Source organism: Sander vitreus, chromosome 9, assembly GCF_031162955.1.
Source record: "Sander vitreus isolate 19-12246 chromosome 9, sanVit1, whole genome shotgun sequence".
In the NCBI taxonomy this organism is placed as follows: domain Eukaryota; kingdom Metazoa; phylum Chordata; class Actinopteri; order Perciformes; family Percidae; genus Sander; species Sander vitreus.
In genome coordinates, this window is record NC_135863.1 from 26,085,992 (window position 1) to 26,112,301 (window position 26,310).

General features: G+C 40.1%; 1 protein-coding gene across 7 annotated transcripts in view; it reads left to right on the top strand.

Moving 5' to 3' along the window:
- nlgn1 (neuroligin 1) overlaps nucleotides 1–26,310 on the top strand; it is a 361,678-nt gene that overhangs the window by 15,223 nt on the left and 320,145 nt on the right. The window contains exon 3 of one of the 7 annotated variants that reach the window (XM_078259488.1): nucleotides 24,186–24,195. The exons of 4 other annotated variants lie outside the window; for them this stretch is intronic. In XM_078259488.1, coding sequence (XP_078115614.1) covers nucleotides 24,186–24,195 — 10 coding nt within the window. Of the gene's footprint in view, nucleotides 1–23,103; nucleotides 23,126–23,946; nucleotides 23,955–24,185; nucleotides 24,196–26,310 lie in introns of all 7 variants that reach the window. 2 more of the 7 variants (XM_078259487.1, XM_078259489.1) reach the window with 2 other exon arrangements.

Below are 26,310 nucleotides of genomic sequence, written 5' to 3' on the forward strand. Positions count from 1 at the left end.
AGCTTGGCTGACTGTCTGTGCTAGCTGCGGTGAAGGTGGTGGACTCGTCATTTTCAGCCTGGCCCCATTGGACCTTGCGTTGATCCTGAACCAAATTTAGAAACAGAAAGATAGATAGATACAGAGTGTGAAAGAATGAATTCATACAATCTGGGCCTCTCATTTTGTTGTCTACACTTCGACTTGGCCATGAAGTGACAATGGTGCATCCCCCCAACTGAGACAAACTCAGCTAATACTAAATACCAATGAACATATTCTTTAGACTAATAGTGACATAGATAATTACAGCCTGCTACTTTAAGTATTATAGAAGATAATTAACTTATTGAAAAATCTGATAAAATGATTCCAGGTGAATATTTCATTTTGTCACCAAACATCCCGTTGGGTTAACCAACTTTGTGTTTTCTTTCCATTTCACTTTGTGATAGTGGAAGCACTCTAATGATACTTCAGCTTAAAAGTTGATTATTGACCTGGAAATAAGTAGTTTGACCAAAAAAGTTTAACTCAAGGTGTATTTACTATTTGTTTTCCCAATGCTTTCAACTGCATCTTATTCAGCATATGCTTGTTATACTAATTGATGTTTAACTGTGTTGCAGATTCATTTTAAGACTGCGGATTTGAGACTGTTAAAATCACCAGGCGTGTAGCTTGCTCATAGGCCCGCGCGCTGCAGCGATCGTTTTGGCATCTCCTCTATTTCTTGCGCGATATGCAAGCGTTTGTGTCAAGCCAAGCAGGTAATCACAAACAGGAAGACCACAATGCAGCCGGATGTTTTACCAAAATAAACACATTTCAAAATAAAACAGCCAGGTTTATGGTGATTTTGGTCTTGATCAGGCACACGGAGAGAGAGACCGACGGATGGACAGAGAGAGACACACACACACAACAATTACCATTCTGTCGCGTGATCAGGCACGTATCTACGCTAAGCGACACTTACATGTGTGGTGTGTTCTAGATGTAGGAGACGTTTTTTTATATAAATTAATACAAGACAGAATGATGATCCTTAAACATTTATTAAATACAATCCAGAAATGTCTCACTTTGGTAATAACATTTAGAGCCAAGCATGGTGGAGACTTTTGTATGTTTTTACATTATATAACATTTTACATTTCTTTTTTTAAGATTATCCATTTGGGCATTTTAGGCCTTTATTATACAGGACAGCTGAAGATTTGAAAGGGGACAGAGGGGGAATGACATGCAGCAAAGGGCTGCAGGCCAGAATTGAACCCGCAGCCGCTGTGTCTAAGACTGAGCACTAGTACATGGGGCGCACCCTCAACCAGGTTGGCCATCAGGGTGCCCCTTACATTATGTTTTTTTTCCAAACATACATGTGAATTTATTATATTGGTGGGTGTCTAAGGCCTTGTTCAGATTGGCCGTCCAAATCGGCTTTTTGGTATATATCCAGATTGAAGTCTGTACAGCGACAAACAACTTGAAATTCAATTGTTGCAAATCGGATCCAAACCACATTTGGAGGTGGTTCAAAATGCGATTCCAATTGGATTTCTCAGTCCAGCCGAGCTGGCCGCTCATGGGATTTCAAAGGATTATTGTTATGGTATTCAGGAAAAGGAGGACCCAATAGCAGAGAGCAGGCGAGAGTGGGATGAGTAGGAGGGTAGTACAAACCAGTCCTGAGAGCAACAGGCAAAAACTTCTTCCCGAAAGTACAGAAAACCGGAACAGGGAATCCAAAAAACGAGAAGTACAAAAACCAGGAGCTTGAGACCAAAGGAAATCCAGGGAGCACAGAACTTGACTTAACTGACACACAGAGACACCACACAACCAAAGTGATCTGACAACAGACAAAGGGAACGCAGAAACTAAATAAACAGGGTAAATGAAAAAACAAGGAACAGGTGACACTAGGGCTGGGGAACAGGTGCAACACATTAGGAGTGGGCAGAGTAAACAAAAGGTGGGAAAACACAGAAAGTAAAATTAGACAAGACAAGGGAGAAAAAGACTATCAAAATAAAATAAGAAACAGAAATATAAACAACCACAACAGAATACACAATAAAAACAGGAGAACAGAAATATACACAATCACAACAGTTATGAATTGCTCCTACTTAGCAGATAACAAAATTAAAACACAGAGGTTCTGTAGTCCGAGCCAGCGTGAACAAAGTTGGCCTTTATTTACTACTACCACATTGTCAACAGCGCAGCTTCACTCTTTCTGGGTTTTACCTTTCACAATAAAAGCCCAACTTAAATTTAAATCTAGCATTTTACTAAATATCAACCAAACATAAATGTACACATTATCCATACTTAAACATAAACCTCCCACAAATAATGCTCCAAGAGATATTCCACAATGGGTTTTAATCATGTACTGTCTAAATAAAACTTCACGTGTTGTATGGGATTCCAAGAGTGGAATTCAGAGAGAACTACTGAATAATGGCACAACAACTGCGTCCCAAACAAAGATTACAGTAAACCAAATGATTAAATAAAGCAAATAAACCAATTTACAGTATTTGAAAAGCATATCTATGCACAGAACAAGAACAGAGTAGAACCTTTGACTTTAACAGTTAGTACGCGACTGTCCTCCTATGATTACAGATATAAATTGAACTGACCACAGACACTCGCCTTGTGCATGGACTCTCGGCAGTGCGCTGCTGAGAGTGAATAGGGGAAACACTGGAATGGATATTTGGCATTATTGTAGACAAACGGGGAACTGATGTATGAAACTGCCAACTAGATTAATTTAATTATTAATCGAAGGTGCCAGAACGCTGTTCCGGATAGTTCTGGCCCACTTTAACCCTTGGTTACTGTTGCATTGCTAGAGACTGAAATCGCAAAACGCGCATGTTAATTGTGCGGAAAGAAATTAGTGGCGTTAAAAGGCATTTGCGTTAACTCGTTATTATTGCGTTAATTTTTGACAGCCCTAATTTTAGATTTTATTTATTCTATGTAGTCTATAAAAAGTGTTTACCAGATTATGTATAATTTAAGTGTGTTAATTTAAATGTTACTGTCAGTGGTTGGTCATTAGATTTGAGATAATAAGACTATGGTGTTAGGGTTAGGACAAACGAGAGGGTGTTTTTTCGGGGCAACTTCAGGTTGTGCCCAGCAAAGATAAGACCCAAAGTGAGGTTACACCCTAGGGAAGACATTCTGGTGTAGCTGAAATGCTTTTTTGTTGGTGTAATCAAGATCGGTGGCGAGTCTGTGTCCATCGGGAAAAGTAGGTTTAGTTTTCTTATAGCCTCAGAGACCTGGATCTCAGTCGGTAGAGAGTGCCCTTGAGGCTAAATACTTTGAGTTTCCGTCTTAAAAATTCAAATCTCCACCACTGATGTAGAAAATAAATGAGTAGAAGAGAATGGAGACATTTTGATGCTGCTGTTACTGTTTATTGATGTATATATATGTATGCTGAAAATATTGGTACTGACTTCAATATGTTTAACTTTTTAATATTATTATTCAGTGGGTTATATTTTCCATTTTGCCCTTATACAGCATGATATTACAGCAAGAAGAAAATCAAATTCATATCTGCTATTGGTTACTGCTACTGCTTAATTGTGTCTCTGCTCTTTGTATGAAGTTAACTCCACTTTGACCCATCCCTCTGGACCATAGACTGTAAAAATAATGGACGACTCTTCCGGGTCTGAAAATGAAGCCAATGCGGAAGTGCCTTAAACGTACATTCTATCTAATTTCCAGCAGGGAGCGTCCCCACTTTCTCAATCGCTACTTTCGAGTCTTCTTCAATACAGCATGATGTTCATTTTGTAAGTTATGGTCCCATTTATTTTGAAATTGACGATAAAGCAGAGCATGCTTTAAGGAGTGGATACACACCGCCCTGTCAATCAGGACAGAGGCTTAGCTATACTAACCATGGCACTGTGTGAATAGCTGTGAACTTTTTTTTTGGGTGTGGTCCATGTTTTCATCCTAAACTTTTACCCTCTCACTGTGTGGTTTTACTTCATTAAAGTTGATTGGAACATTCTGATCACCTACAAATGTCTTGTTCAACATTCTGCCAACCAAACTAGCTAGCCCTAGCGTTAGCTGGTAACTAAGACTAAATAAAAAAATAGCTGGCAAAAATTAGGAAGAAAACATTTTTACTAAAAGTAGACAATGTAATGCCTTTTCATTGACTAAAACTGGACTAAAATGTTTTAGTTGAAGATGTTGGTAAATGTAGTAGTACAATGTTTTTTCTCTAAAGTAGAAGTATCCAGTCAGTAGTATACAGTTAAATTGCGTTGGGGGCATTCCGAAAGATATTTTGGGGTACAATGGTTCCAGAGAAAGCTACAAGCAGCAATACCACAGGCCAAGCAATCGGCACATTCCAAACAGGCACGTTTTGAATAAGCACTGCAGTAGTTTCACAAATTTCACAAAATGGTGGCATTGGATGTGAAAAAATTCCCATCACTAAACATAATTACATAATGGCATAAATCAAAAGTCAAATGCCACAGATGATGGGCATGACATCTATATCCAGCTTAAATGCATTTATTGATCATCTGCACATATGAACAAAATGCTTAGTGTGCCCAGCATAAAATTTAAGTACATCCACTACGGCTGCACGGTATGAGAAAAATGTGTGATATGCGATAAAAAAACGATATATTGTGCAGCCCTGACATCCACTATACAACACACAGCATGTCAAATATCTCTCAAAGTAATAGGAATATTGTCTGAATTAAACAAGTCACTCTGTTTAAAAACATTTATTAAATTTGGTATCTGTTCAGGGCTGTTTGAATAGTCTTGTTGCCTGGTCAGGGAAGTGTCAAAAGAAAGAGGAGAGTATGACCTTGGCTGATTGTATAAACTGTTTTTCTAAATAGTTACACATGCATCAGTATCCACCCACCCACCTAAGCTCACGCACGCACGCATGCATGCACGCATGCACACACACACACACACACACACACACACACACACACACACACACACACACACGCATGAAACTCTGCTCAAGGTGACAGCATTGATAGCTGCTCATACATATTCATGACACTTGCATTACAATAAATAAATAAGCAGCTTATTTTTTTCTTTCCTGGATATTAAATGAAGGACATTTGAACCTTCGGCACACCGCAAATACTAGCCATTATAGTTCCCCGAATTACAGCAACAGCAACTGCACAAAGAGGCAGCTATACAAATGTCATAACGTTGCCTCATTTCTAAGATTCATCTCACAAAAAAAATCAATCTTTTATTCTCAGCTCCTGCTAATGTTTGGTGTTCTGTCGCTGCAGCCATAGCAAGGACACATTTTTGCCTCATGTATATTTCAGACGCAGCACATTGTGAACAGCGCAGATAGACAAGGCGCGGTGGAAAGTAACAGCTTTCCCCATAGTTTCATTTTCACTCTTAGTCATTATTTATGGCGACCCTTTCCAAAACGGCCGTACAACTATGTAATGCATGAAGCTATTTGTTTAAATGATGATGGAAAGGCAGCTGTAAACTATTTGTAAACAATAATGTTAGCCTGTGCAACAGCAGGAGAAAGGAAATGATAGTTATTGAATGAATTATATTGTTTTTCTTGTACTACATCTTTATTTACATTATTATAGTTGTAAGGTATCTGTCTGTTGCAGTCAGCCAGCAATGCACTGTAGTGGCAAACCAGGTACACCTTGAATTGAAAAAGAGACAGGGGGAAGACAATTAATAAAGTAAATAAGAGATGAGTAAATAAATTGTTGCGTAAAAATGAGCATGGCACAAACATTTTTTTTTTTTGCTGTTCTAATAATAACACCCAACAGTAGGCTATTTATATAACACTTTCCACCTGGATCTCCAAAATGCTTGAAGGAATACTTCACCCTCAAATGGACCTTTTTACATACTGTATGTATTACTCACCAAGTAACTTTGTTTTTGTCACATACCTCCACAGTGAACGAAGAGTTAAAAAAACTTTTGAAGAAATAGGGGTCTATGTTTAACAACAGCAAAACTATATCAACACATCCGTTTACAAACTCTCACACAACATAAATTGTGTGTGTGTATATATACAGTATATATACATACATACACACACACACACATACACACACACATACACACACACACACACACACACACACACACACACACACACACACACACACACACACACATATGAAGCACTACCACCAAAAGAAATTTCACAGTACTGGAAGGATGTTGATTTGACAGTAGTGACCACATAGCAACAAATAAGTCAACAAAATGCATTAAAAAAGGAATTCCCCTCAAGTGACAGTAATGCCACGGACATTATGATTTCCACCCCTAAACGGATTCAGTGTCTTTTGATTGAGCTATTTTGAGAGGTAAGAGAACATTTTGTTGAACATTCTCTTCTGTAGCTGTTAATTATTCTAATAATTTAGCGTTTTGGGTTTGTTGAGGTCATGTTAGAAGCAAGCTTTGCATCATCTTAGAAGCACTGAAGTGCTCTTAATGCTGAATAAACACAGCTGAAACAGCTAGCGATGTTCTGCCCATGACACGGTAACTAGACCAAAGAGCTAACTAGTTAGACAGTCTGCATATTTTCTCAAGATTAACTCCAAGAAAGTCTTAAAGGCTTGGGCACGCTGCAGCAAACCCAGATGTGCAGTATTGCAATCCACTTGCTACGTCTTACATATAATTCTCTTCTGTACCTATTTTCACTGTGAGCTGTTTTTGTTCAGGACATGTGACTGTTGCCATTGCATTAGTATGGCAGGTGAACTTCTTGAGATCTTGAGAAAACAAGTTAACATCCAATAGTTATTCTGTTAATTTATTTATTTATGGAAACAGAAAGCCATCCTTACATGTTGGTGTGATATTCTGTGATATATTTTGTGCTACATGGGATCCAGCAGTCCCCTTCAACAAGCCTTAGTCTAGTGCAGGGGACTATGATATAAGCTGTTAGGGGGCTGCCAAGTTCCCTTAATTATGCTGTGATGTTAAATTGTGTATGGAGGAATAAAGCAGGCTGCACGCTGTAGCACTGGCCTCATGCCCAGGTCCATGTACCCATAGATACATATAGACTACCACTGCTACCCAGTTCTTCACAGGGCTTGTTGGCATGGTGAAGTCATCTGTACTTAGTGTGGTGCCAGCAAAATGTCACAACTGACATATATGTAGCAAAGCTGGCATTATTACAGGTTAGCAAAAATAAATCCATAGTAATGAGGATCTGGCTTCACCATATGCCTGTTTGTCCAGTGCTATAGAGTTAGCGACAGCTACTGGACAGGCAGATGTGCATGTGTGTGTTCATACATATGTATAAGTGTCTTTTTTGTTTTTCTTTCTGTGCACTTTCACATTGCACTGTGTGTTTGTGTGTGTGCATGCTAAAGTAAATGACAAGGTGATGCTCGGCCAGATGGTGTGTATGTTGGATGCTCAACACAGGAGTAAAGGTGTCACCCTGGCTTGATAATGAGACATGGAGTGGTGTGGTTGGAGCAGTGGGGTGGTTATAGACATACAGTGGGGCAAAAAAGTATTTAGTCAGCCACCAATTGTGCAAGTTCTCCCACTTAAAAAGATGAGAGAGGCCTGTAATTTTCATCATAGGTACACTTCAACTATGAGAGACAAAATGAGAAAAGAAAATCCAGAAAATCACATTGTAGGATTTTTAATGAATTTATTTGCAAATTATGGTGGGAAATAAGTATTTGGTCAATAACAAAAGTTCATCTCAATACTTTGTTATATACCCTTTGTTGGCAATGACAGAGGTCAAACTTTTTCTGTAAGTCTTCACAAGGTTTTCACACACTGTTGCTGGTATTTTGGCCCATTCCTCCATGCAGATCTCCTCTAGAGCAGTGATGTTTTGGGGCTGTTGCTGGGCAACACGGACTTTCAACTCTCTCCAAAGATTTTCTATGGGGTTGAGATCTGGAGACTGGCTAGGCCACTCCAGGACCTTGAAATGCTTCTTACGAAGCCACTCCTTCGTTGCCTGGGCGGTGTGTTTGGGATCATTGTCATGCTGAAAGACATAGCCACGTTTCATCTTCAATGCCCTTGCTGATGGAAGGAGGTTTTCACTTAAAATCTCACGATACATGGCCCCATTCATTATTTCCTTTACACGGATCAGTCGTCCTTGTCCCTTTGCAGAAAAACAGCCCCAAAGCATGATGTTTCCACCCCCATGCTTCACAGTAGGTATGCTGTTCTTTGGATGCAACTCAGCATTCTTTCCCCTCCAAACACGACGAGTTGAGTTTTTACCAAAAAGTTCTATTTTGGTTTCATCTGACCATATGACATTCTCCCAATCCTCTTCTGGATCATCTAAATGCTCTCTAGCAAACTCCAGACGGGCCTGGACATGTACTGGCTTAAGCAGGGGGACACGTCTGGCACTGCAGGATTTAAGTCCCTGGCGGCGTAGTGTGTTACTGATGGTAGCCTTTGTTACTTTGGTCCCAGCTCTCTGCAGGTCATTCACTAGGTCCCCCCATGTGGTTCTGGGATTTTTGCCCACCGTTCTTGTGATCATTTTGACCCCACGGGGTGAGATCTTGCGTGGAGCCCCAGATCGAGGGAGATTATTAGTGGTCTTGTATGTCTTCCATTTTCTTATAATTTCTCCCACAGTTGATTTCTTCACACCAAGCTGCTTACCTATTGCAGATTCAGTCTTCCCAGCCTTGTGCAGGTCTACAATTTTGTTTCTGGTGTCCTTTGACAGCTCTTTGGTCTTGGCCATAGTGGAGTTTGGAGTGTGACTGTTTGAGGTTGTGGACAGGTGTCTTTTATACTGATAACAAGTTCAAACAGGTGCCATTAATACAGGTAACGAGTGGAGGACAGAGGAGCCTCTTAAAGAAGAAGTTACAGGTCTGTGAGAGCCAGAAATCTTGCTTGTTTGTAGGTGACCAAATACTTATTTTCCCGAGGAATTTGCAAATAAATTCATTAAAAATCCTACAATGTGATTTTCTGGATTTTCTTTTCTCATTTTGTCTCTCATAGTTGAAGTGTACCTATGATGAAAATTACAGGCCTCTCTCATCTTTTTAAGTGGGAGAACTTGTACAATTGGTGGCTGACTAAATACTTTTTTTCCCCACTGTATAAAAGACCCAATGAATTGTGAATGCACCGTTTCGTTTGCTTACATTGCTGGAATGTCAAGTTCTTCTTCCACATTCCTAAGGGATTTACAGTTTGTTTGTTGTTTTAGGGGGTGGGGGGGTAGATAAGGATTTATAACCCCTCCAGTGGATTTCCACTGAATGCAGAACTTCGCGGCTCCGCTGCGGAACGGCTGCGTGCTCCGCCATCCGTCAATACAAAATACCAGAACGGTATAGTAACAAAGTAGAACTACTTCACTACTCTACTTAAGTACTAAAAGACTGTATCTGTACTCAATTGGAGTATTATTTTTACCACTTTTACTTGAGTACATAACAGGATAACATTTCGATGAATGAAATACTTTTACTCCGATACATTTTTTTATGTGCTGCATCGTTACTCGTTACTGTTGTGAATTCCTCACGCTACGGAGACTGTGTAGGTTACAGTGTGTGTAGTTACGGCTATTATGTTCCCCCGAGATTGCATCGTGTTTCTTATCATTACGGTTGCCCGTTCAGAAGTCAGAGACGATGTAAGTTTGTACTCTTTCTATTTAGCTATTGTTGCAGCAGATGAAGCTATTCCTGAGTTGTTTCAGTCTGCAATGAGTTAACTGTTTTACCCTGTGATGAGAAGCTGTTAGTTTATCTGCATTTTGCTAGCTTGCTAACTTTCCTGTTCATCACATGTTACTAGCTAGTGTGTGATACATTTTTTGTGGCTTTAATCATTACTGTGCTGGAGAGGATGTTCATTTTACTTGCACAGTGTGATAATTGTACATTTTATTTCAGTATTTGTTATTTTTAATATAATATATTTAATATTTGTTAATTCCTTTGGCTGCAGCCTTGGCTAAACATTTGACATAATATAAACAATATCATATTCAAACTTTTGACTGCTTTCTTTAATAACTAAATAACACAATACTTGTACATTTTAAAATAAACTACTTGCAATACTTAAGTACAAAAAATGTTGAATACTTTAGTACTTCCACTTAAGTGTGGTGCTTAAAGAGCACTTCAACTTCTACTCAAGTCACTTTTTTGATAGAGCACTTGTACTTTTACTCAAGTATGGGTCTTTAGTACTTTATACACGTCTGCAAAATACCCACTAGGTCCAGATTTGTTGCGGCACGGCTGCGGCCATGACTGACAGCTGTAGTCACGAAGACCCATAATATCTCGCGAATTCACGTAGAATAGAACCACAAAACCAACAACAGTTTGTTTCCATCCAGAGGAGTAGAGGGGAAACAACTCTGTGCTGTGTTTTCAAGGTGTAGTGCAGGGAAATATGATCAGCCGTGAGCACGGTGTATTTTATTTTGAAAATTAACCGGAATTTTATTTTGTTTCTGTGCTCGACTTCCTGTCCCGCACTATCTGCCGTGTGCTGCATTGCTGCGGAGCTCTCCGGCGTCCGGCAAAAATAGAAGCTCTGCGTATCTGCTCCGGAGGGCTGCGGACCGCCGGAGCTGGGACGCAGTCGGAACGCAGCCGTTCCGCAGTCAGTGGAAATACACACAGTAAACTCAAAAAGAGTTACTTTTCAGAAGAGAGCATTATTATGTCTGTAATCAAAAGGGTACATTGACCAGTATTTGGGTATATAAAAATAATAAATTAATCTCTTAATGTATATGCCTTACCATGAGTGAAGTTATGTACATGCTATGCTGATGTTTATACAGTAAAGCTGTCTCATATAGGATAAACCTTCAGTTTGCGTGAACATGAATGAGTTATAATGCTGTCAAAATGTCCTTCATTATTGTCATTGCCATATAAATAAACCCTTTAGAAAACAGATTAATTTTGCTGGAGGAGGCTCAGCAGCATCCACTCTGCGGAATCACACAGCATGTCACATCTTACTGTCTGGTTATCTTGATTTTTCATTTGAAGACTTAATATGTAAGCATATTTTCTTTTGAAATGTATGAATATCTTCCATGTCCACCTTCAGTCTCCTACCTCCACTCTCTGTTTGCTGTTTACACATGAGCAGATGAAAAGTAATTAGCTCTAACCCAAATTGCTACCTAGTGTCTCATCTGTAATATTTATGTGCTGCACTAACAAATACAAAAGAATGACATAACAGCTTATTGCCACAATGAGAAGTAATGAGATATGTAATTTGCTGTTGCACGACTACATAAATCACTTAAAGCCCTGCAGTCATATTTACTCCAAAGGTGCTCTGCAATGGACCAGCCTTGGCATTAATTGATCTCTTTCGTTCTGTCTCTCTGTTGCTCTCTGTCTGTATACTCTGTATATTCAAACTCACTTATAACATAATTTTTAATTCAGGTTTGTGATATAGTGATCTTTTTTATTTTTTATTTTTGTGCCACCGCTCCAGCGACAGCTGTGGCCAGAGTCATTATGTTTTCGGGGTGTCCGTCAGTCCCATTCTTGTGAATGTGATATCTCAGGCCCCCCTGGATGGAAGTTTCTTGAAATTTGGCACAAACGTCCACTTGGACTTCAAGATAAACTTTGGAGGGTTAAAGGTCAAATCATCACAGTGACCTTACATCTGTGTTCTCGTGAATGTGACATCTCAGGACCACCTGAGGGAATCTCTCAACATTTGGCACTAACGTCCACTTGGACTCAATGATACCAATGCTTTAACTGCTCCAAAACAAAAAACATTATTGATTTTATCAGCTGCATCAGGCCCATTCAAACTTCCCAGATTTCCTTTTTTTATTTTAATATAAAATACTGTTTATACTACACTATGGCTTGGCTGAATGCAACAATCAAAAATAAAATCAATCACCTTTTAAAAACGTAATAAATACCATTGGTTGTATTTTTACTTGCAGTTTTGTCAGGCAGAGTCACAGAACACTGGAAGTGGCTGCAGCAAGCAAGACACAGATCAACAGACAGAGAGAGATGCACTGCAAACTAGTGCAACCTTACTGTTATTTGTTGACAAGTTTACCGGATTGCTGTTCCTGCATTTCACTCTGTTTTTTTTTTGATAGTTCCGCTTCACTCTCATCTAAGTTGTAAACATTGACACACAAGGGGGATGCGAATTTGCGTGGGCTTGCTCAATTTGCGCAGTAGCCGACCTTCTCTGTTTCTGCTTGTGGGACATTTTAAGCACTCTTGGGAGCCCTCTGTAGCCACAGGACCCTAAGAATACACTTGGTTTGCTTTTGCGTCAGGCTGGCTCTGGTAACAGTACACATTTGAATATTATTTGGTTCATTACCAAAAGGAAATATTAATCCCTGGCTGTATTGCAGGGCCATGCTACAACTACCTAAAGTAAAATTATACTATAAAGGCAGAAATCTCTGTGAGGGAGTCCATCCGGCTGTCTGTCTTTAAATGTGGTGACCCGCAAGACGTCACACCCAGCACGCTGTTGTACGGCCACTGAAGTCAGCTGCAAGCCGTCTGCAGCAGGCTACAGATACAGAAATTAATACCTCCGCTGTGTATTTCACCATGTATTTTTCTGATTGCGGATACTGGATATACAGATGCTAGAATCAAACTCTTCTTCATTTCCATAACGTTACAACCAAACTCTTCATTTCCCTGGAGGCAATGAGCACGAGTGTATATCCTACAGGAGCACCGTGGCAACTCAAATTGTGTATGTTTGTCATACTAACTTATACTTAACTGTAACACTAATAACATTACCTCTGCTAATAAATCCATGCTTTAACATCAACACCGCTAGACACTTTACGGGTAATAAAAGCGCTCAAGAACGTCTCTATCTTTTTGTTTGGCTGATTTAACACATCACCCCTCTCCATCTCTATAGCGCTGCATTAATCTCTATAGCAGCCAGGACACACATAGCCACCAAATACTATACACAGCCAGATAGTCTATATAACAGCTTAAACTATGGTGCTAAAACAGTCTAGTAGTGTGTTTTACAAGTATTTGCAACTTGTAAAACACAATGCACAAATGAATGAAGAGTGATTCATATCCGTAAAATCTGTGTTGTATCTGTGCCTCTAATTTGTGACTTGTGAAACACAATGCAGAAATGAATGCAGAGCGATTTGTATCCGCAAACACAATCACAAATGAATGCCGGGCGATTCGTATCCGCAAATGCGTATCTGTGTCCGTGCGTCTAATTTGTAACTCGTATTTCATCATTTGTAAATGAACTTAGTATTTTTCAATGTAAATATATTTGTAAATCTCCTATTTGTTTGGGTACTTTTGAGACTTTTTTTCCATGCGGTTGTGATAAACAATTTGTGTCTCAAGTGACGATCCCAGCGCTCTCCAGTAGATAGCGGCATGCAACACCTATGGATGCCATCTTCTGTTAAACTACATGAAGACTATGAAGAAGCCTTGTCAAACGTTTCACATTCCTCTGGGTAAATTGATATTATTAGGACTTTGTCGTCAAATAAATTACATTTATGTTTTCAGCATCATTGTTGCAGTGCATTTACAATTTGCTTTGTGTTATGGCGGCAGTGACAGTTTGCTACTTTTTAGAGAATGCTAACGTTCACATTCTTGTACAGCTTGAACAGCTAACTTAGCTTGTTAAAGTCAGCCCTGTAACATGGGCTTTGCTATTGTTAAATGTTATTAAGCGCTGTTTAAACCCGTTGGCGAGCTAGTGAATATATTTGGTACCATATGAAACTAGACAATCTAAGGAATCCATTGATACCAACCATGTCATGCTTGTCCATAACAGGGATATATAAAATAAGGTTCCAAAGTTAAGCCATTTTCAAAGGAGTATCTCTCATCTTAAGATATCAGAATAAAAATGGATTTATTACATTATTAAGACAAAATGTATGTGCAGTTGTACACCCTGATAAAAAACTGAGAGTTTAATCACTGAATCTGCCATGTTTTACAGATCTGACTGATCAGATGCAGTCCTGAACACCTGTTTGACGAGGTTTACAGTATGAAGGTATTGTGGGACAGGTGTCATACTTCTACCAAGCGATGGTCTGAAGAAAACACAGCAGCATCAGAAAAGATTCAGTATCCACAGGATGACTTCTGTGACCTGAGAGCCTATATTACCAGCTGACACATCTTCAGTAGAAAACAAACCCTTTAGACTGGTGGAGGACATGAGCTTGTCATCTGGTACTCTGTGCATTATGTATACACACTTTATATTTCCATTTCATTGACTATGAATAAAGTGCTTTATTTCTATGCAGGGTTTGGTCATTTTTAAGTTTAGTAGTAAGGCTCAGAAGCTAAATTAGCAAAAAATTTAGCAAACTGTCGATGCGGCTATAACAACATAAAGCAAATTGTAAATGCACTGCAACAATGATGCTGAAAACATAAATGTAATTTATTTGACGTCCTAATAATATCAACTAACCCGGAGGAAGGTCAAGTAGATTCTGCCAACCGTCTCTGAAAAATTTGACGAGGCTATAAAGTGTTGCATTACCGCCGTCTACTGGAGAGCGCTGGGATCGTCACTTGAGACACAGATTGTTTGTGACAACAACGGCGCGGAAAAACAGTCTCAAAAGTAGCTACACAAATAGAAGGAGATTTACAAATATTATATTTATATTTACATTGAAAAATACTAAGTTAATTTATAAATGATGAAATACGAGTTACAAATTAGACGTACGGACAGATACACATTTGCAGATACAAATCGCTCTGCATTCATTTGTGAATTGTGTTTCACGAGTCACAAATTAGAAGCACAGATACAACACAGATTTACGGCTACGAATCACTCTGCATTCATTTGTGCATTGTATTTCACAAGTTGCAAATATTTATGAGACTGTTTCAGCACCATATTAAACACACACAAAAGTAAAAGTAAATCTATTTTAAGAAAACATATTTTCAGGCCGCCACCCGATAAAGTAATAGTCTCGTAATGGTCATTTGCACTGTATGTCATTCAGTTCAGTACACACAAAGTCTCTGTGAGCAAAAGAAAAATAGTTTTTCAACTACTATTTTTTCAATGACTAAAATGACAAAAGTATTGGTTTTGGCAAGACTAGATAAAACTAACTGAAATGTTTAATATAATCTGATGAAAAATAGCAGACAAAATTCAGAGAGGAAAACATTTTCACCAAAATGAATGACTAAAACTGGAGTGTTTTGAGTTGTTGATGTTGGTATAAGCAGTGGTAGAAGTACTCAAAACAGTAGTATTCAAAACAGAAGTACTTTTTTCTGAAGTTAAACCATTAACTATTAATAGCAGACTAAAACTGTTAAAATGGCACAGTACAAGTCCTGCATTTAAATGTTCTGTACTTCAAGTGAAGAGTGAAAGAGAGGCATTATGAGCACAATGTACTAAAATTGACTTAATATGTTAAGTTAATATGTATGTTGTAGCTTTGAAGTCTATAATGTAATGTTAGATTGTTTTATGTTTAATAATGCATCATATTTTGTGAGTAAAATCTGAATTTGCAACGTTAACAGTAACATTTCTCTGTCAGGTAAATGTAGTTGTACATTGTTTTCCTCTGAAGTAGAAGTACACAGTAATTCAGTAGTATACAGTTGGGTTGCGTGTTAGGTGCTTTGGGTGTATTTCTGCAAGTTATTTCAGGGTACAATGGAGAAATACCAGAGGCCAAGCAATCGGCCCGTTCCAAACGGGCACAATAGGCACTGCACTTGTCATTTAGATCCAGCAACATACAGTATGTAGACAGACTGCTGACAAAGATCACTATAGTGTGGGTGGAGGTCAATTCAGTAGACTGATGCTGAGCTTCAGCTGCCTGAAAGTGTTCTAATCTTGTTTTAACTCTTATCTGTATACAGATATTTTTGAAAACAGATATTTTCCTCTGTTTTGCCCCCTTGTCTCAGAGCTTTTTGAAAACGACTTAGGGGGTGCAGATTCCTAAAAACTTAGAATGTGACTATTATAATCTTTTAGAAGCTAGAAACTCTTTCTCAATAACAATTTCATACAACAGTGATGGAATAAACATGCTGCTGTGGCTGTAGCAAGCAAATGGATGATAGCAGACTTATTACACAGTATCATATCAAATGAAATCAAGATTATTTATAGCACGTTTAAAAACAACCAGAGTGGACCAAAGTGCCGCATAGGTTAACGTAAACGGTACAACAATAGCAAGAAAGATAACAAAAACAACAATAAATGACAATTGAGTGGGAGAAATTATTCAATCAGATAATCAATCAATTAATCAATTTTATTTATCACATGAAACCAAACAAGGTACAAATCCAGTGAAATGTTATCCCATCAGCTCCTTAAACCTGCATGATTCACCATGAAGCAGAATGTGGCTGTCAGATCGGCAGAAAAAGAGTCACCCGGTTGAATGGCACCGGAACTCCAGGAGTCTCGGCGAAAGGATACCACAGCTGCAAACACCCGATCTCTTTTACCCACTAGCCTCAATTGTGAAACAGAAAAAAACAATTGTTCTGATCGAAGAGGCAGAGAGTTGGAGAAGGGTAATGTACACAGGGAAATGTTATGAAATGTAGAGGGGGACCAGCCCATGTATGGGTTTAAAATTAAAATAACCTTAACATTAGTCTTGTATTGTGACAGGTATATAGGGAATGTAGTGAAGGGCTGTTCATAATGCTGAAGTTTCTGTGATTGAATTCCAAACAGTGATTGGTTCAGTGTAGCCTATTGCACTCATATTGCATCACTGCGCAACATGAGGCTACTTTGTAAATAGAAAATAGACTCACTGAGATCACGATTGTATAAATCAAAAAACCATGCCCACTGGCCCTTTATGATGGGCAGTAAAAATATATAATAACGCTGAATGTGCTGCTCTCTGGCTCTGTACAGAAGCATGGCAGTCTCTGCTTCGCCTAGGTTGCAAAATGTAGATACATATATGTAGTCAGGGCTTTATATTGGGCATTAACCTTACATTTAGGTGCATATTCTGAAAAAAAAATAGACTTCAGGACGCTTTCACGCCTGAGACAGGCCTGAGACGTGAGCCTGACCGAGCCAGTGCAGACAGCTGTATAGACAGGCTGTTCTCATGAATTATTCGTACATAAAAGCTACAAAAAGTAATATACTGTAATTCATATGTATTCCACATATTTATTATTATCAGCCCGCATTGATGTTTGTTGTAAGGCAGCGCACTCTAATGTCCGTAGTAATTATAACTGGAGCACCAAGTTTAAGACCGCAATAATCAGTGTATGGCGGACGTTTGGGTGGTGGGTGTGTCCCAAAACACAAGACTTTTAACTGGGGAGCGGAGTTCGTGTCTCGGGTCTCCCTAACCCTAATCACGATCTTTTTTCTGACCTTAACAACTCGTTTTAGTGCCTAAACTTAACTGTCATGTCACCTTTCACAGTAACTTTTGTCAGCTAAACATAACGGTCACGGCTCCTGTCACGACTGTCACCTCGCGGTGACCAGTACCAGTCTCACAGTGACTTTTTGTCAGCTAAACTTAACTGTGATGGCCGCCGTCACTACCCTGAAGACCGTCACGACAAGCCCCTCATGGTGACCGATACCGACCGCTAAAATGACACAGGTAAAGCTTAAAATAGGTCAACATAGCATGCAAAATGTCAATGTCATGACCTCTAGCTCACCCAGTAGAGTGTGCGCCCCATGTAGGCCGAGTCCTTTGCAGCAGCCCAGGTTCGAATCCGACCTGCAGTCCTTTGCTGCATCTCATCCCCTTGCTTTCTCCCCCCACTTTCCTGTCTATCCACTGTCACTATCTAATAAAGGGAAAAGCCCCAAAACATAATCTAAAAAAATGCTTTTATATATCATAGTCACCTTTTGTCGTAAGATATCATACAAATTGTTGTGCTTAACTTTTCGTACAATATTATACAAACCCATTGATGAGAATGCGTTGGTATAAATGTATGTGTTGCATAAGATGTGCAAGTGAAAATGCGTTGGGAATGCTTGTGGTCGAGAAACCAGGTAAGTACTGTCTCACCCCTATTTTCCACCGGGCACGTCTGCAACCCCCGTGAGCAATCGCTGCCATTCAAGTCAATGAGTCACAGAGCTGCTAGCATGGCTGTAGACTCTTTACAGCATATCTACATTACAAACTGGGGTAGGATCCAGGGTTGTTGGAGCTTGACTCAAAGTCTCAATATCTGTTGCATCAATTTTGTCTAAAAGGATGCAATCTTATTTAACATTCCATATGTTATACATGGTTAAGGTTATGGCTGAGACCAGGGTTGCGAATGTTGGATTTATACAGAACTGAACAGAAGCATGTGAAGCATTGCCCTAAGATGACCACCACTAGATCCTCCAGACGTTAGTCAAGTTTAGTCACTGTGGATCCTCTATTGTTCAGGGTTTCAACAATTTTGCCCAGCCTCTGTGTATTATAAAACACTCCGACTTTACTTCCTCTCTCGACCTGCCTCTTTGTCTTTATCTTTCTCAAGATAAAATTATTAGGAAGTCGACATCATTAAGCAACTTGACTCATGTGCTGCTGGGCTTTAATGTTTAATTTCACACCAAACGAGGGGAGGGGGACAGGGAGGAGGAGGAGGAGGTGAACGTGGAAGGAAGAGAGGGAAGAGGGTAGAGGATCACTGGGGTGGATATGTTTGTTAATTTTATGTGGTTGGGTGTGCGTGGAGTCATCACAAACTAAACCATAAATCCTTCATGGGCCGTTCTCTCAGACAGCAGCACCAGTCAGATTTGTGTGTGTGTGTGGGTTTGCAATTGTGTACATGCTCATTATTGTAAATCCAGTAATTAGCCTCACCGGTGCATTAAGTCAGTGGCTCTAATTGGACCCTTAAATCTACTGCCACTCAAAGCATAAAATAAAATAAGTCAAGATGGCGCCGCGGATGGTAGCCTCGGTACTTCACTCTCTAGTACTTGGTTTGTGTTTGTGCGTTTATTACGTTTTCTGTGGTCTTTCACCAGTAATTTTTACCAGAGAGGAACTCTTAAACATCAGGCAAACCTCTACAGGATGACCTGCTGCTTCTCAACCAAACCAACTCTGACTTTTACGGATCCGCCGCCCTGTGTTTCACTGAAACCTGGCTCTGTGAACGCAACCTGGACAGCGCACTTCAGCTGCCTGGTTTCCACCTCATCCGGGCGGACCGTAACACGGAGCTTTCGGGGAAAACGAAAGGCGGCGGAATCTGCTTCTACTTAAACAGAAAAGTTTCCCAGGAGGTTAACCCTCTGAGGACAAGCAATGTTTGACAACACTCTTATTCAAAAAGTGATATTACAAAATTTCATTTTAGACATTTATTTACTATTATATTCATATATTACGCTACTTTTGTGAACAAAAGACTTTTGAAAATTAATTTCAAGCACTACAATAATTGAGCGTAGGTTTGTTTTCACAAGAGATTTGAGAAATTTCAAAAAGTGAACATCAACTTTTCAGCTTTAGGGCCAAATTATCTCATTACATATTGCTTGACAGAAAGCTGAGATTATTTTGAACATGTTGATATAAAACACATGGGGATCAGGTTATATACAAATACCCTTAAAAGGTGAATTTAAAAAGTAATGTAAAAATGCGCTTAGACATCAGAGGGTTAACTGGCACCCCTCTAGCTATCAGTCCACACTCCGTACTTGGTCCACACAGGAACTTGAACCGGCGACCCTCCAGTTCCCAAGCCAAGTCCCTACATACTGACCTACTGCCACCCCCAATTAATGACAATAGGTGCTTTCCGACCGGATAGTACTTTTTAGAGGAAAAGTACACTTCTAAGCAGTTCTAAGAACTACTCTCCCCCAAAATCTTTTTTTTTGTTTGCATTCCCACTGGCCAAGTGGCCATAGGGACTGGTAGGAGGGGTAAGGGAGTGATGCAAGCACGGCAACGGTCTTTATAGCATCGACACTAGACCTTAGCGCCAACAACAAATGATGCTAATACTTGTGCACTTTTCCTATATTAAATGCACGTCCATTCTCGTAGTAATTCACGTGTTCATGTTTTACTCAACACAGACGGGGCTTTATTATACTCGGAACAGACCCCACCTCTGCCTGCTGCGCTGTGGACGTGTGTGTGTGTGTGTGTGTGTGTGTGTGTGTGTGTGTGACGGCCGGCGAGCCGCAGGACACGCATGTGGAGTTTAACTCCGACAGTTAACCACAGGTTCCCGTTACTCTTATGATGGACATGTGTTGTGATATTTAAACAAACGAACCGTCAACGGCGAAATAAAAGCCTCTTATTTACGAGAGCAGTCTGAGAGACCTCCAGCTCACAGTGAGGTGTCTGAGCATGACTGGCCGAGCAACGAGCTAGAAGCCGGGGCAGGCGCTTGCTGGCTGTCGCCTCACTTCATGGAGCTTCTGAACTCCGAAAACTTTGAAAATTGTCAATTCGGCATCAATTTTCGCAAGACTGCCTATATTCGAAATCTAAACAGTTAATTCCTCGCCTAAAACGTTGTCAGACCTGAATTTAATGACGAATAAGATGGTGAAAATTGTTAAAAATGTCCCGTTGTTGGTTGTTGCTCTGCCTGCAAGTTCCGAGTTGGCAGTGGGCGTGACTTATAACCAATCACGTACACCTAGGAAAAGGGAAAAGGGAAAAGACCCTGCTCTGAAGTAGGAGCTAAAAAAGTATGCTACAGCGGCCAGAGGAACTTAAAAATCCTCAAATTTTTCCTGTCGGAACACGACAAAAAAAGTGTTCTAGGAACGTTTAGTTCTAAGAACTGCAAAAATCCCTCCGGTCGGAAAGCCCCTAATGTCATGTAAACACCAGTGCCAAGCGCTGGCTGCACACTCCAGCTGATAATACATAGTATATTAGAGCAGCAGACATTTCGACGTAGGATTATAGGAATGTCTGCAGTAATATCCCACATATTCCTGAATTTGGGTTCATTTAATGAACCTAAAAATTAAAGGTTATTGTCTACCGAAAGTCACCTTGGACTTCTGTACCACCTTGCACAGAGCTTCAGAAGTCACGGGAATGAGAGCATGCTGGCAGGTATCAGATATGTGAAGAGCACCGGAACAAAAACACAAATCACAGACAGTATCATCTATCTAATAAAACGAAATGTATCTGTTTGTTCACTATTTTATTTTCTGTTTTACAAAGGCGAAAAGGAAAATCAAGTCCTTTGTAAATGTAATCTTTTAGCAATGTCCTCTGCTGTGGGATGTTGCAAATTCAGATGGATTTTGATTGGCAGTGTTTCTAACGTTCATCAAATCGGTCTGAAAGTGTTCCCAACGATATCATTCGCCACTGTTGTTGTCTGCCATCCATTTGAGTAAGAATTACATACAATAGTTATCGTTACAGTAATCATTCTTGGTGCCGACGGCCCTTTACTGTGCTGTGTACTGATAAATCCATGGCGCTGTCTGTGGTGCTGAAGTAGCAGATGAATTTGCATTTGCCACTTTTTCTCAGAGTCCCGTCCCATTGTTAGTTTTGTCTTGGATCTGTAATATCCTATAAACTAACTTGCTAGATTAAAAAATATAGAACTGAAAAGTTGCGGGTGAGTGAAATGAACCGCCTCCGTCTCCCCTGTTAAATAATAACAAATTGCCTATTGCGCACACACACACACACACACACACACACACACACACACACACACACACACACACACACACACACACACAATGAGACACAACCACTTTGCTTGAAATGCTGTATCGGACATTAGATCTAAATTCCAGGGCCACCTGTGTGTGTGTGTGTGTGTGTGTGTGTGTGTGTGTGTGTGTGTGTGTGTGTGTGTGTCAGCACATTGGCAGCAATAGACACCTCAGCAGCTTCGGATACCCAGCAGCTGTCAATAACTCATCACTTCTTTCATTAAGCATATTGGGAAGTGGTCAAATAGGCTGTGTGTGTGTGTGTGTGTTTGAGTTCTCTTATGTTCCTGCTTGTTCACTGAATTCACTGTTTTGTTAATTCAAGGTCCATTTAACCAGTAAGCTACTGTGTGTGTGTGTGTGTGTGTGTGTGTGTCTGCGTTTTGTAAAGGGCCACGCAGATTGAAATGTAACACCTAGGAATGAGTCTCAGGATGCATTGTGTGCATGTCCGTGCTGACAGGTAAAAGCAAAGGTGATGGATTGTGTGTGCAGAGAGGAGATTGACGTAGGCGGAGATGGTGTATTAAGAGACCATCGGTAAACACGTTGACTCCGCTGAGAGAGAAGAAGTGTGGGGGAGGAGACTGAACATAAGCTAAGAACCATGAACAAGAGATGAACTGTGAGGTAGCAGCAAATAATGAACAAGCCCTTGTGTATGGTATCCGAAGAAAGCCGCTTCTTGTGTTTAAAATGTACATAGAGGGCTCTATTTCTGTGGTGGCCCTATGACCATTGCAAGCAGCACTCTGACAGTAATTTCCTGAGCTTGAAATTGGCTTTGCCCATCTGTGTATTTTGGGGACCAGCGCATGGTGAACAGGTGGGAGGGTCATTCAAATGAGGCAGCGGAAAGAGAAAATTTGGGTGTTAGACCAGGCCCCAGGAAGTGTTGTGGGCTTTGAAGCCAATTTAACATGACTAGCTCTGCACAACATATTGCCATTAGATCTTTAATATTAAACCCCACTGGGCATAACAATCGGTTTTATCCTCCCTGGGTACTGACAAGGCCTGTTGCATGCTGCAAGTGTAATATCCCCCAGGGCCCAAACTCAGCTGCTCTGGTCATTGTACAAGGTCTAAACTTCACAGTCCAAACACAAGGCGAGTTTCTCCCTATCGCTGAAACGCTGATACTTTATCAGAGCCTCAAGGTTTTTCTCTGATGCTAGAGATATGTTGATGCCACAAGGGAAATACTGCAGATGGACAGGTGCTGCAGCTGCAGCTGTCAGCAACTCAGGGACTGTCATCTAGGTAGCAAAAATAGAAAAAAGGGGCTGGATGGTGTTGATTAAAGAAATAGTCCCAAGAGGTTGAAAGACATGCTAACTTAACATACTTTCAGCAGCGCAATATATCCAATTTGATGGCTGATACCTTTATTTAGTAAATATGCTAAAGACATTTTGCCTAAAGAGGTGTTGCATACTTTAATTCAAACCATACTTTAATTCAAACCAACAGTCCCTGCTATTAATACATAAAAGCACATACAAATCCCCCAAAATCCTCCCAGCTCACCACTTATGCACACGGGCGGAAGTTAGCAAGTGTTTTTTTCGACCACACAGTTCACTCAGATAGGAAGTATTAAAACAAAGACAGACAGCCGTTTGAACTAGGGGTGTCACGATTTTGATTCTAAATTTTGATTGAAATTCAAAGCAGGATCGGCCATTCGCCCAGTTTTTTTTTTTTTGTGTCCAAAGAAAAAAACAACACACATAGACAACATAGTGTAGCATGCAGCCAAAGACTAAGCATGACGTTAGCTTACTAGAAGCCTGCAGCTGCTCTTTTTAAGACACCAACAACAAAACTGGCAAATTCTCCTGCGTTCCTGAACATTTTACAAAGAAAGTTGTGTTGGTGTCCAGGACTTCATAGTGCATTCAGGTGCACCTCAAGTTGAACCAAATTGTTATCATAAAATCGAAATTCAAATCAATTCATGATTTTGGATAAGCAGAGGAAGGAAGCATCCATTAAGTCTGACACCATTTACCTTCCAATCCTCTGATTCTAGTATTGTATTATTGCTATTTACTGCTTGTTCTCCTCATGTCCTCGTATCATCTTCACTTTTTTTTTTTTAAGTCAACATAGTCTAATAATAATTCTGTCTGGAGCTGATGCCACAAAGCAGGAGAAGCTGGAGCACATCCATGGTTTACTTCCTTTGCACTAATTTAGTGCTAGTAGGCTGTTTGAAAACACATATACATGTTTAAACAACTAGAAAGTCTCTTTACCCTTATTTCTATTATGTAGAATACTGTATGGCCAACAGAAGGTGTGTTACACCATCTGATGCCCATGATTTAGACAGGTTGAAGAAGACTCAAAGTAGGTGAGAATGAGAGACAGGGAGTAGAGTGGGTAAAAAAAAAACAGACAGACAAGAGACGTGAGAGGAAATGCATCCCCCTCAGCACAGCTGTGCTCTCTGTCATGTCAGCCTGTCACATGGGATCTGGCTAGAAATACTAGTTCTCTATGTCAGCCTGTCACATGGGATCTGGCTAGAAATACTAGTTCTCTCAGTCTCCTCCAAACAAAAAATAGGCCACATCCTGTTCAACACAACCACTGCATGGCACTATTTCACAGTAGAACACAAATACACATTATAGGACATGACAAATATTTATTCAGCGTATAGGGATTGAAAGTGAAAATAACTGGTTACACTGTTTGTGTATTAAGATGTAGTTGTTCGTATGGATTATGGATATGATGCAGTTTGTTTAATCCTTTAATGGTCTTTTCAGTTGTGCCGGTTTACCAAAGCCCAACGTTTTCTTATTATAAGCTGTTGTCAATATGATAACTTAGTGTTATTGTATATGTGTTACTGTGGACTATTAGACCATAACAAAGGAATTAAAAAATGCACTACATGAAAGCACTACTGTTTTTGTTGTTGTTCTTCTTCTTTACTCGTGCAGCATAAAGGGACTTCGGTTGCTGTTTATTGTGCAACCCTGTGTTGTACAATGGCAATAAATGAAACCAGAACCTTGAAGGGGACGGATAAATAGAGAAAAAACTTTATACTCACTTCAATGAGGACACATCTGTGAAAAGTAAAAGCCCACTTTTGTTATAATAATGATAGTCATAATAACAATAATACTAATACTATTTTCCTCATTGGGTTTTCCTGGGTGGTACCGTTAAAGGGTTAATTCATATACATTCTTTGATACACTGATGTACTGTGAAGAGTATTTAATACAGTATAACTCACTGGTACCTGCATGCATTGCAGTATGCTGAAAATACTGAAATACAATGTAGCCCTGACTGGAAAACTAGCATGTGGTGAAAAGTCTTAAATCTCGCCTTGCCATATGTCTCAATACTCTGACCTCAGAGGAGGTCTCATCTGAAAAATGAACTGAGACCAAGAATGACAGCGAAAGAGAGAGAGGGAGGCTCAGTCACATGGAGTAAAAATAAGTATGTCTTTACCTGCGATATTCATATAAGCTGATGAATCAGCATATCAAAGCCCATCACTGGCTGAAGTCTTGTCTCAGCTTTCCAAAAGGAATGTCAGACATGAAAGAGAGAGTATTGGAAGAGTTAAGGAAGAGCTAAGCACAAATGCCATTTCCTTTAAAGTTGTCATTTTAGAGGGTAGTGACTTCTGAAGTCATGAGAGTTGATAAGTTGCCTTGAAATGATGAAATGCTGCCATGACCATGCATTCAAACTAAAAGAAATTCACTGCTGTCATTTCTGTACTGCTGGTCATTGATCAGAACCGTGTGTATGAGTCTGTGTGTGCTCTGTTGTACTCTTTCCATGTCCGAAACTCTGGTGCAATACAAAAGCCCTTATAGTTCTATTTTGTATAGGCTTCGCCCTCTAAGAGCTATTGCTAATGGGTTTATCCCTCACATGCACAGTGGCAGTTCGAAGTCAGATCGAACTTTTTTCGGCCGAGAATTTCTTACCTTGAAGGTTTTCTTCTTTCCGCCTCATAACGGAGAAGCGGAATAAGCGTCTCACCGAGTCTGCCCAGTGCGTGCATTATTTCAGTATGTTTTACGCATGGCAGACATGAGGCGGAGCAGCAGTTTGTTCACTATATAACACTCACTTTCGAAACTTGTCTCACCGGCTGTGTGAGGTTACCACCCACGCTTTTAGTGTAAAGGGAGTGGCATCGGGGCACACTCCACCAGAGCGTTATCAGCACCCAAGGTCCTCCTCAGAGGTATGACAGTGGCTGACATGCGCAACGGCGTCTTGGGCATCTCTGTGCCTGTTTTCATCCGCTTTCATTGCGCGATGTGTCCCCATGATTCACTTGGTCTTATCCACACTTAACGGCATGTGATGCGCTATTAGATCTGGTATGCCATGTCTCCATCCTCCGGCAACAGAGTGCCGTGAGGAATGTGCTTTGCATTAATTAATGATGATCTTAATCTTAATTATGGAGCATCTTCA